The sequence below is a fragment of the Thalassophryne amazonica genome, chromosome 1 (assembly GCF_902500255.1).
Source record: "Thalassophryne amazonica chromosome 1, fThaAma1.1, whole genome shotgun sequence".
NCBI classification, from domain to species: Eukaryota; Metazoa; Chordata; class Actinopteri; order Batrachoidiformes; family Batrachoididae; genus Thalassophryne; species Thalassophryne amazonica.
In genome coordinates this window covers 21,313,103-21,325,247 of record NC_047103.1, presented here as the reverse complement: position 1 = coordinate 21,325,247, position 12,145 = coordinate 21,313,103, and the positions used below count along the sequence as shown (strand labels likewise).

General features: G+C 40.8%; 1 protein-coding gene across 1 annotated transcript in view; it reads left to right on the top strand.

Annotated features, from left to right (window-relative positions):
* The window catches only part of tmx3b (thioredoxin related transmembrane protein 3b), a 90,551-nt gene that overhangs the window by 53,517 nt on the left and 24,889 nt on the right, over positions 1-12,145 (top strand). Inside the window, exon 13 of the mRNA XM_034166863.1 lies at positions 8,259-8,315. Within this exon, the coding sequence (XP_034022754.1) occupies positions 8,259-8,315 (57 nt within the window). The remainder of the gene's footprint in view (positions 1-8,258; positions 8,316-12,145) is intronic.

Sequence of the window (12,145 nt, the reverse complement as noted above, 5' to 3'; positions counted from 1 at the left end):
GCATGGGGGTGGTCTTTTGCAAAGGGGACAGGACAACTGCACCATATTGAAGGGAGGGACGGATGGGGTCATGTATTGCGAGATTTTGGCAAACAACCTCCTTCCCTCAGTAAGAGCAATGAAGATGGGTCAGGGCTGGGTCTTCCAGCATGACAATGACCCCAAACACGCAGCCAGGGCAACTAAGGAGGGGCTCTGTAAGAAGCATTTCAAGGTCCTGGAGTGGCCTGGCCAGTCTCCAGACCTGAACTCAAGAGAAAATGTTTGGAGGGAGCTGAAACTCCAAACCTGAAAGATTTGGAGAAGATCTGTATGGAGGAGTAGACCAAAATCCCTGCTGCAGTGTGTGCAAACCTGGTGAAAAACTACAGGAAACGTTTGACCTCTGTAATTGCAAACAAAGGCTACTGTACCAAATATTAACATTTATTTTCACAGGTGTTCAAATACTTATTTGCAGCAGTAACATACAAATAAATAATTTAAAAATCATACATTGTGATTTCCGGATTTTTTTGTTTTTTCTCTCACAGTGGACATGCACCTAAGATGAAAATTTCAGATCCCTCCATGATTTCTAAGTGGGAGAACTTGCAAAATTGCAGGGTGTTGAAATACTTATTTTCCTCACTGTGTATATATATATATATATATATATATATATATATATATATATATATATATATATATATAAACAAAAATATAAACAAAAATATAAATGCAACACTTTTGGTTTTGCTCCCATTTTGTATGAGATGAACTCAAAGATCTAAAACTTTTTCCACATACACAATATCACCATTTCCCTCAAATATTGTTCAAAAACCAGTCGAAATCTGTGATAGTGAGCACTTCTCCTTTGCTGAGATAATCCATCCCACCTCACAGGTGTGCCATATCAAGATGCTGATTAGACACCATGATTAGTGCACGTGTGCCTTAGACTGCCCACAATAAAAGGCCACTCTGAAAGGTGCAGTTTTGTTTTATTGGGGGGGATACCAGTCAGTATTTGGTGTGACCACCATTTGCCTCATGCAGTGCAACACATCTCCTTCGCATCATCCGTGAAGAGAACACATCTCCAACGTGCCAAACGCCAGCGAATGTGAGCATTTGCCCACTCAAGTCAGTTACGACGACGAACTGGAGTCAGGTCGAGACCCCGATGAGGACGACGAGCATGCAGATGAGCTTCCCTGAGACGGTTTCTGACAGTTTGTGCAGAAATTCTTTGGTTATGCAAACCGATTGTTTCAGCAGTTGTCCGAGTGGCTGGTCTCAGACGATCTTGGAGGTGAACATGCTGGATGTGGAGGTCCTGGGCTGGTGTGGTTACACGTGGTCTGCGGTTGTGAGGCTGGTTGGATGTACTGCCAAATTCTCTGAAACGACTTTGGAGACAGCTTATGGTAGAGACATGAACATTCAATACACGAGCAACAGCTCTGGTTGACATTCCTGCTGTCAGCATGCCAATTGCACGCTCCCTCAAATCTTGCGACATCTGTGGCATTGTGCTGTGTGATAAAACTGCACCTTTCAGAGTGGCCTTTTATTGTGGGCAGTCTAAGGCACACCTGTGCACTAATCATGGTGTCTAATCAGCATCTTGGTATGTCACACCTGTGAGGTGGGATGGATTATCTCAGCAAAGGAGAAGTGCTCACTATCACAGATTTAGACTGGTTTGTGAACAATATTTGAGGGAAATGGTGATATTGTGTATGTGGAAAAAGTTTTAGATCTTTGAGTTCATCTCATACAAAATGGGAGCAAAACCAAAAGTGTTGCGTTTATATTTTTGTTGACTATATATATATATATATATATATATCAAGTAGCCATATAATAAACAAATTGTTAACCTTGCCTGCTCGGTCTGTACAGGAATTTTACACCTTGTTTTTCACACGCGATGTCCGTACTTACACCTTGGTCTGATATTTTCCCGTACAGACCTCGCGCTCAGTTAATAATCCTTTAAAGCTAGAGTGCCAGGAAGCATATTGAAATTGAGACATTGTTAGAATTTTGATGGGGACCAAAGTAATTTTGTTCGTTAGTGTGAATATAAAGGATTCCCAAAATATTAGTCTGAACATGATTAAAATTTGTCCGTACTGAAACAAATTCTGAATTATTGGCACGTGCCAAAAATTTGAAAGCCAGGACACCATCGGGGTGACGTCACAGGTCACATGGGGGGGTTTCACCGCTAGCAGCTAGCTAGAAGACTGGCGATCGAACTCACGAGGATTTTGCAGCGCTGCTTTTGGACAGGTGAACTGCCTGGTGATTGGTGTCTGACGGTGTACGCAATTACGGCTTGAATTCGTCTGCAGGTTTTGACATTCGCTGGGGTGAAATACGCTATGGAGTTCCCTCAAATTATGTATGTTCCCACGAATTAAAAATTCCCCCAAAATATTATTGGGTTCTAAATATGTGTAGTTTATATATATTAAACTTCAGACTATATTTTATCTATTGAAGATTGCCGGCATTCTAGCTTTAATACAGTAGAGCAGATAGCTGAGTGAATAAGGAGTGGACCTGCCAATGTGTAGACCTGGGCTCAATCTCAAATTTATGCGACAAGACACACAATTCGACAGAACACTGTCCGCGCACGCTGGTAGCTGTTAACGCTGTTAGCTGAGAGTGAGAGAAAGTCACGTACCGACGATGCCGCCGCCGAAATAGGTGAATTTAAGCTACCATACGAAAGTATCAGTATGGATTCTGACACAGAATTACTGTTTCACATTTGATGGGTTTGATGGATTACTCCGTGCCCTGACCGATGTTAGAGGGACAGTGCCTCATGGTAAGCCTCGCTGACCGAATTACCTACAGAAACCAGAAAAATAAACCATGCAAACAATGGAATTGAATTAGAATGAGAATAACCCCCTTGTGTCTAATAATTGCAGATGTTCATGCTGTTATACGGTCGTAAATATCCGTTTTAGCAGCTCCGCTAACGTGTCGCCGGTAAAGCTCAATTTGCAACTGTATAACCAGCATGAGCGTCCGCAAATCATCAGACACAACAGGGTTATTCCCCAACTGAAAAGCTGCATGGTCCATGGACTAAGTCACATAATTAGTGAAATTCATTGTGTTTAGTCCCGGAATTTTAATTGATTGTAGAATAACTTCTTATCTGGATAGTTCAGCTTGTGATTTGTTACACAATCCATTGTTTTGTATGTTTATTGATTTATTTTTGATCATTTCATGCCTTTAGAAGCCGTAGGGAGCTAGCTCTGCATTTCTTTGCACTGATTAAAATCACATTTGCATTATGATTTGCTGACACTCTGTACATCAGATAAAGTACCACATTTGAAGAAGTGTCTCTGACACCACAATGAATAAAGTGCTCTTCCCTCTCCAGGCGTTCCTAATTAGGACCGTTTGAATTACACAGATCGCTATCATCACTTAGATTAGTATCTGCTGTGCTACCTTGTGGTGTTTTTGAAGATTTCTGAATTTGAAAACTCTGCTGAGATCACAGCTGCCTGCAGTGTCGTGACACACCTTAAAACCATACTTGTAATTACAGGTTATGGGCATGAGAGTTGCCCCCGGTGGGAAGTGGAGGCGGCACATAGTCAACACATCATAGCTGATGACTGATGTTTGAATGAGCTGATGCAATAATGGGTGATGTTGGTATTCATCATTCCCACCGTCTGTAGTATTTTTGACAGAAGAATGAAGGAAAGTCTCTGATCTGAGAGATGAACTCATGATTGTTCGTGGGTTGGGAAAAACAGCTTGCCCCTATGTGAACTGTACTTGTGGGAACATTTCATTGTGTTGATCGGAGGGTGTGTATGCTAGTTTCAAATTTGGTACTGCTTATTGTCTTTCATGTGCCTACTGGATTGAATATGGGCATGATGCAACAAGATTAGACAAGAAAGTAGGAATTCTAGAATTTCAGACACATTTGTCTTGTTATATACTGGAACCTATTGGCCTATGACTTTCTGCCCATAAGTGGTTAGAGTTTATAAGCCTGTTTTTGCTGAGAAATCCATTGTGAAATTGGCATTTTTGCCGTTTGATGAATTTTCTTAACTGACCAGCTAAAAATATATTTGCACACTGTAACATTTTTTTATGTAATAGCCATTTCCTCTAGATATAGTGAACCACCCCCTCCTCGCTGCAGCCATCCATGACCGAGCTGTTGGCATCTTATTTGTGTTGAACAGAACTTCTTTTCAACAGGAAGTGTACTGTTTTATGCATTTTTCACACTCTCTTAGATTTCATTTTGACTGCACCACCATTGTTTCTTTTTCCTGGCATGCATTGCTCATCTCAAGCACATCATAGCAAACAACCATACAGGATTATCCTCCACGCCGATGCAACGCTAACATTATGACTAACAATGGCACCACAAGGCTCTGCCAAGTTCCCAAGAGCAATTTCTTAGGCTAGCCAAGATTTCTTACAACGTGAACATTTTCCTTTAATTGTCTGTGCTGCCATTGTCCTTTTCTGGTCAGGCTTTTCACATCTTGGAATTGCAATGATTCGTCAGTTATTAAATTAATTGGCAACAGTTGCAATAATTAATCATTTTGAGTTATTTTAAAAAATGTCCAAATTTGCTGATCTCAGCTTCTTGAATATGAATATTTTCTGGTTTCATTATTCCTCTGTGATGTAAACAGAATGTCTTTGGAGTGTGGACAAAGGAGACATTTAAGGACGCCATCTTGGGCTTTGGGAAAAGCTGAAGAATGTGTTTCACCATTTTCTGACATTTTATGGTCCAAACATCTCAATTAATTGAGGAGAAAAAAAATACAGATTAATCAATAAAGAATATGATCATTAGTTGCACACCTCCCAAGTGACGCAACAGTTATGGCTCCACCAGGCTCTTGCTAATGGCACAGCTGGGAGCAACTCTGGCATTGAGGACATTGCCTGGGGCCGCCTGTCTGATGAACATAGTATCCTGCGGTCACAAGCTCACTGCTTTTACCTCTAGGTCACTACTTCCGTGCCATCTATAGATCAGGTCAATAAACCTTGCAAAACTGTGACCTGTCCATCATGGCTGTAAGAGTATGGGAATATATATATATATATATGTATGTATGTGTGTGTGTGTGTGTGTGTGTGTGTGTGTGTGTGTATATTACATTGATATCAAGACAAAATGCATAGATGACTGGAGCTTGGAGGAGGAAAGCCACCTTACATTGTACTTTTGAAGAGTGACTGAAAGCAAACAAAGGGGAAAAAACATCGCACCTTCTCCAGCTCCATGCCAAATTCAGTGCCACATTATTAGGAAATGAATTTATCAACTAATTGGGGATCTGCTGTATTTGTAAAAATAAATACTGTAGCCTCACTAATGAGGCAGATAATTTGGCTAATTAGCAACCTAACATCAGTGAGGTTTCAAAGCAAAAAAGTCAGCAAGGTGTTTGACAAAGTCTTATTACGTTTTTGAATCATGAAAGATTCCTCTCGCCTTCCAGTGGAAAGTTAAATCTCCGCAGAGTGCAAAGAGTGAACATTTTTTTTTTCCTCCCCACATTTAAGTGACATCCTAGTTAGTGAAGCATTGTTTGTAATGAATTCTCATCCTGTTCAGTGAACTTAGTTACAGTAATAATCAGTGCAAAAATAAATAAGGGTTTGTTTTCCTGAAAGTTAGAAATTGTAGTTACACAGCAGGAAGGAGAGGAGAAGAATAAGGTCCCGTGTTTATACACTGTTTATTTTTTCTGGTGGGAAAGCCCTGAGACACAAAAACGATTCATCCTAGTAGTTTCAGTGGGGGGAGGGGGTGCACTTCTCGTGGGATTTGTTTCTATGACAACAGTAAACAGTTGATGACTAGCTTATAATATACGGATGTAAAAAGTACTCACCCTCAGCCAGAACCAAGCATCTGTTGACTCACAAATGAGGTTTTTTTTTTTCCTCTATTATGAGGGAGTTTGAGTGACAAGTTGGCAAAAACAAAACTCACATTTTCTTGAAACGGTGCTAGAGTCACGCCATGGTGCCTTTCTGAAAAGGTCAAGGATTTTCACCTTAAAAGCTCTCTGACCTAGTGCACAAAAAAGTGGTGTGTGCTGAAAAAAAAGATGCTGGGTGCGGTGAGTTCTCTGGAGGCGGCTGCACGGGCTGCATTCTGATTTAGAGCAATTCAAAAAAAGATGCTGGTGCTCAGAAAAAAAATAACACTATATGGACACGGGGCCTAAAGAGAGAGAGAGAGAGAGAGAGAGAGAGAATGTAGGCATCAGTGCTTAAATATTGTGTTCATGGAGGTGTGTAATACTGTCTACCACTGCATTTTTGCCTCTGGTTATCTCAGACCAGCCTCGATCTGTTACTGATGTTCTCCTCAATAACCTCTCAGTAGCCCAGACAAGATGTCAGAAGGAGTGGGAAGATAACCATAGACTTGCAAATGTTACATTTCCTCCCAACAAAGTGCCGATTAAAAATAACCAAAGTAATACAATTTCCCCATCACATCATGTGTGCCTCATCCTCAAAGCTTCATCCTCCTCCAGCCCCCTTATGAGATCAATCTCAAACAAGTAGATCCTTTTCCAACTGGCTGATCCATCAGTCAGCGCTGGAGCTTTCAGTGAAAAAGTTACAAGCCGACTTCTTGATTGGCTTTATTCCCAGTCTGGCACAGAATTGTCAGTTAGCTCAGCAAACTCAGACTGATTCTTATTCCATCCACTGAATATATGTTACAGAGTTCACTCTCTTTATAATCTTGTCATTGATATAAGCGGAGGCAGTATTGTTTGGCACTCGGGGGACAACCGTGTTAGATATAGCTATATTTTAGTAGGAGTATAATATATATATGTAGAAGCCGTCAAAATCAATCATTCAGAAGAAGTCACTGGCTTCCCAGGCTTGCTGCAACTGCCTTCCCTTGTCTACCCACAATTCACTCCCCTCAAACACCGTGCAGTACAATGAGATACAAATTGAATTTCTTTCCTGCCTTGTCATTTAGATAAATCATCTTTTCAGTCTTTTCTGGGGAGTGCCAGTGTAAGACGGTGCTTTGGGACTTTTTTTTTCCGGATCCTATTAGAAAAGTGAATTTCTTCACATAAAGCACAACTATAACATGTGATTCAGTTCAGGTTGAATTCATATGTGCACGCTGCAGTGAAGGCAAACTAGTGCCCCAGTTTGGGATCTGTTGTATTTTCATGCTAGCCACAGACACAGGAAAGTTTGACATTTTTCAACCTAGCCTCTGTTTTTAGATGTTTTGGGGTTAATTTTTTTCACTTAGGATAAAAACGAAATGACGAGCTAACCGGCTACATAATGTAATTAGATGGAGCATGCTAAAATCACTCTCATCATTTTTGCTGGAAGTTCTGGTAGTTTGAGGTTAATTTCCACCGCAAGAACATGACCTACTTCCCAGGTGTTGTGAACATTTACAGGAAAGGCCCCATAATGGAACTTCTCAGCCGTCGTGTCTCCATTGTGGTGAAGATCCACCGGGCCCATGCATCTACATATGCAGTGACATAATACTTCTGTGGTATGTGGTGAAAACCTCACTGGACCTCATCCTTTCAGAAGACAGACAACAATACCTGTAACTTTTTGACGGTCCATCTGTGAACCCCTCAGTGAAATTTGTTTCAGTTCTTCTTCTCATTTTATTTGTCTGGCATTGATGCTTCTTGTTGTTGTCTACTTCTGCGTGAGTTAATAACCAATCAGTGCCAAGTCCCCCCCAAAGGTTTTTCACGGTCACTTAGAAATTCTGACCTTGGAGCAGGGATGTGCCTCGGCCCAAAAATGACCTTTCAGGGGGTAGTCCCTCTACTAGAGACACACGCAAAGGTGTCAGACCCCCTAAAATGCCCCATCGAGTGGGTCTCTGAGGTAAAACATGTAAGTAAAGTTTATAAGACAACCAATTGTATAATTATCGCTTACCTTTGCCTCCAGTCCATTGGGTGGCGCTGTGGTCCACTAAGGCAGTATTGATTCAATTCAGTTAAGCCTTTATTGTCATTGTATAAAGGATACAACGAAATAACACGTCTGTTGGTGCTGCAACGAAAAACAACTGCAAAGAGTGAAAAGATATTTTATACAAATATTAAAAGTAGTCACTTGTCGATGACTGGTTCATTCTGTAAGACTGTCTCTTCCCTTTTTAAGCATTGATTTGCTCTCTGACACCATTATCTGTCGTGCTTCCGCAGAGATTTCCAGTTCGGCCACATGGACGGGAATGACTACATTAACAGCCTCATTATGAAGTGAGTGTTTCATGTTTATTCTGCCTCTCTTTTCTCATGTCACCTCACATTTCCTTCTGTCAGGTACTTGCCTAAATCGGGCCTAACTTGTAATGACATGCTCCACCAGCAGGCTGTCATTTCATTTTTAGTGCTCTTGGCAAATATGCTCATGTGAATTAAGAGGAAATATTCGGTACTCAAGAATATTGCTGTATGTGGATTATAACTGTACAGGTCATATGCAGTAACGGCTTGTCAAAGAGCAATACTAATGATTTTATGAGCTCTGCTACAGTAGCGTTAAGCCCAGGCCGAGGCTGAGCGTGAGGGTGTCATGCTCAGAGAGGCTTTGCCACTGACATCGCACACTTTTAATTAGACAGAGCCTTGCTTGCAGGTTCGTAACAGTTGGTGCGTCTGTTTTTTTTTTTTTTTGAAACCGTCATACAGGATCTAATTACTCTCGCCCGACCGGAGGGCAGCAGGAGGATATTGTGAACAGACCCATGAATCTGGGTCCATTTTCATAATATTGCTCTAACCTACTTAATGTCTGTGATACTGTAACTTGTCAGTATCTGTGGTTTTTAATCTCGAGGTGAAGCCAGGGGTGGGAGCTTTTTTCTTGCTTCCTTCCTTCCTTAAGACAATATAGTTTTGATTGCTTCTTAGCAACAATCTTCCATTCCAGCTTATTAATTAATCAAAAACCTAGACAGAGCTTTAATTCATTTGAAAGCTTGTCTCTTAGTCTTGTCCATCCAAATTGGAAGTCCCAAAAACCAGTTTTATTTGTTATTATCTATCGTCCACCTGGTCGTTACTGTGAGTTTCTCTGTGAATTTTCAGACCTTTTGTCTGACTTAGTGCTTAGCTCAGATAAGATAATTATAGTGGGCGATTTTAATATCCACACAGATGCTGAGAATGACAGCCTCAACACTGCATTTAATCTATTATTAGACTCTATCGGCTTTGCTCAAAAAGTAAATGAGTCCACCCACCACTTTAATCATATCTTAGATCTTGTTCTGACTTATGGTATGGAAATAGAAGATTTAACAGTATTCCCTGAAAACTCCCTTCTGTCTGATCATTTTTTAATAACATTTACATTTACCCTGATGGACTACCCTGCAGTGGGGAATAAGTTTCATTACACTAGAAGTCTTTCAGAAAGCGCTGTAACTAGGTTTAAGGATGTGATTCCTTCGTTATGTTCTCTAATGTCATATACCAACACAGAGCAGAGTAGCTACCTAAACTCTGTAAGGGAGTTAGAGTATCTCGTCAATAGTTTTACATCCTCTTTGAAGACAACTTTGGATGCTGTAGCTCCTCTGAAAAAGAGAGCTTTAAATCAGAAGTGTCTGACTCCGTGGTATAACTCACAAACTCGTAGCTTAAAGCAGATAACCCCTAAGTTGGAGAGGAAATGGCGTCTCACTAACTTAGAAGATCTTCACTTAGCCTGGAAAAAGAGTTTGTTGCTCTATAAAAAAGCCCTCCGTAAAGCTAGGACATCTTTCTACTCATCACTAATTGAAGAAAATAAGAATAACCTCAGGTTTCTTTTCAGCACTGTAGCTAGGCTGACAAAGAGTCAGAGCTCTATTGAGCTGAGTATTCCATTAACTTTAACTAGTAATGACTTCATGACTTTCTTTGCTAACAAAATTTTGACTATTAGAGAAAAAATTACTCATAACCATCCCAAAGATGTATCGTTATCTTTGGCTGCTTTCAGTGATGCCGGTATTTGGTTAGACTCTTTCTCTCCGGTTGTTCTGTCTGAGTTATTTTCATTGGTTGCTTCGTCCAAACCATCGGCATGTTTATTGGACCCCATTCCTGCCAGGCTGCTCAAGGAAGTCCTACCATTATTTAATGCTTCAATCTTAAATATGATCAATCTATCTTTGTTAGTTGGTTATGTACCACAGGCCTTTAAGGTGGCAGTAATTAAACCATTACTTAAAAAGCCATCACTTGACCCAGCTATCTTAGCTAATTATAGGCCAATTTCCAACCTTCCTTTTCTCTCAAAGATTCTTGAGAGGGTAGTTGTAAAACAGTTAACTGATCACCTGCAGAGGAATGGTCTATTTGAAGAGTTTCAGTCAGGTTTTAGAATTCATCATAGTACAGAAACAGAATTAGTGAAGGTTACAAATGATCTTCTTATGGCTTCGGACAGTGGACTTATCTGTGTGCTTGTTCTGTTGGACCTCAGTGCTGCTTTTGATACTGTTGACCATAAAATTTTATTACAGAGATTAGAGCATGTCATAGGTATTAAAGGCACTGCGCTGCGGTGGTTTGAATCATATTTGTCTAATAGATTACAGTTTGTTCATGTAAATGGGGAATCTTCTTCACAGACTAAAGTTAATTATGGAGTTCCACAAGGTTCTGTGCTAGGACCAATTTTATTCACTTTATACATGCTTCCCTTAGGCAGTATTATTAGACGGTATTGCTTAAATTTTCATTGTTACGCAGATGATACCCAGCTTTATCTATCCATGAAGCCAGAGGATACACACCAATTAGCTAAACTGCAGGATTGTCTTACAGACATAAAGACATGGATGACCTCTAATTTCCTGCTTTTAAACTCAGATAAAATTGAAGTTATTGTACTTGGCCCCACAAATCTTAGAAGCATGGTGTCTAACCAGATCGTTACTCTGGATGGCATTTCCCTGATCTCTAGTAATACTGTGAGAAATCTTGGAGTCATTTTTGATCAGGATATGTCATTCAAAGCGCATATTAAACAAATATGTAGGACTGCCTTTTTGCATTTACGCAATATCTCTAAAATCAGAAAGGTCTTGTCTCAGAGTGATGCTGAAAAACTAATTCATGCATTTATTTCCTCTAGGCTGGACTATTGTAATTCATTATTATCAGGTTGTCCTAAAAGTTCCCTAAAAAGCCTTCAGTTGGTTCAGAATGCTGCAGCTAGAGTACTGACGGGGACTAGCAGGAGAGAGCATATCTCACCCGTGTTGGCCTCTCTTCATTGGCTTCCTGTTAATTCTAGAATAGAATTTAAAATTCTTCTTCTTACTTACAAGGTTTTGAATAATCAGGTCCCATCTTATCTTAGGGACCTCGTAGTACCATATTACCCCATTAGAGCGCTTCGCTCTCAGACTGCGGGCTTACTTGTAGTTCCTAGGGTTTGTAAGAGTAGAATGGGAGGCAGAGCCTTCAGCTTTCAGGCTCCTCTCCTGCGGAACCAGCTCCCAATTCAGATCAGGGAGACAGATACCCTCTCTACTTTTAAGATTAGGCTTAAAACTTTCCTTTTCGCCAAGGCTTATAGTTAGGGCTGGATCGGGTGACCCTGGACCATCCCTTGGTTATGCTGCTTTAGACGTAGATTGTGGGGGGGGTTCCCATGATGCACTGTTTCTTTCTCTTTTTGCTCCGTATGCATCACTCTGCATTTAATCATTAGTGATCGATCTCTGCCCCCCTTCACGGCATGTCTTTTTCCTGGTTTTTTCCCTCAGCCCCAACCAGTCTCAGCAGAAGACTGCCCCTCCCTGAGCCTGGTTCTGCTGGAGGTTTCTTCCTGTTAAAAGGGAGTTTTTCCTTCCCACTGTTGCCAAGTGCTTGCTCATAGGGGGTCGTTTTGACCGTTGGGGTTTTTCATAATTATTGTATGGCCTTGCCTTACAATATGGAGCGCCTTGGGGCAACTGTTTGTTGTGATTTGGCGCTATATAAGAAAAAAGTTGATTGATTGATTGATTCTTCGGGATGTGACATTTAGTCACATTGGTGGGATCACAGGCTCTCAATCTGAGGCCCTGGTACCTTGTTGGAAACCGGTG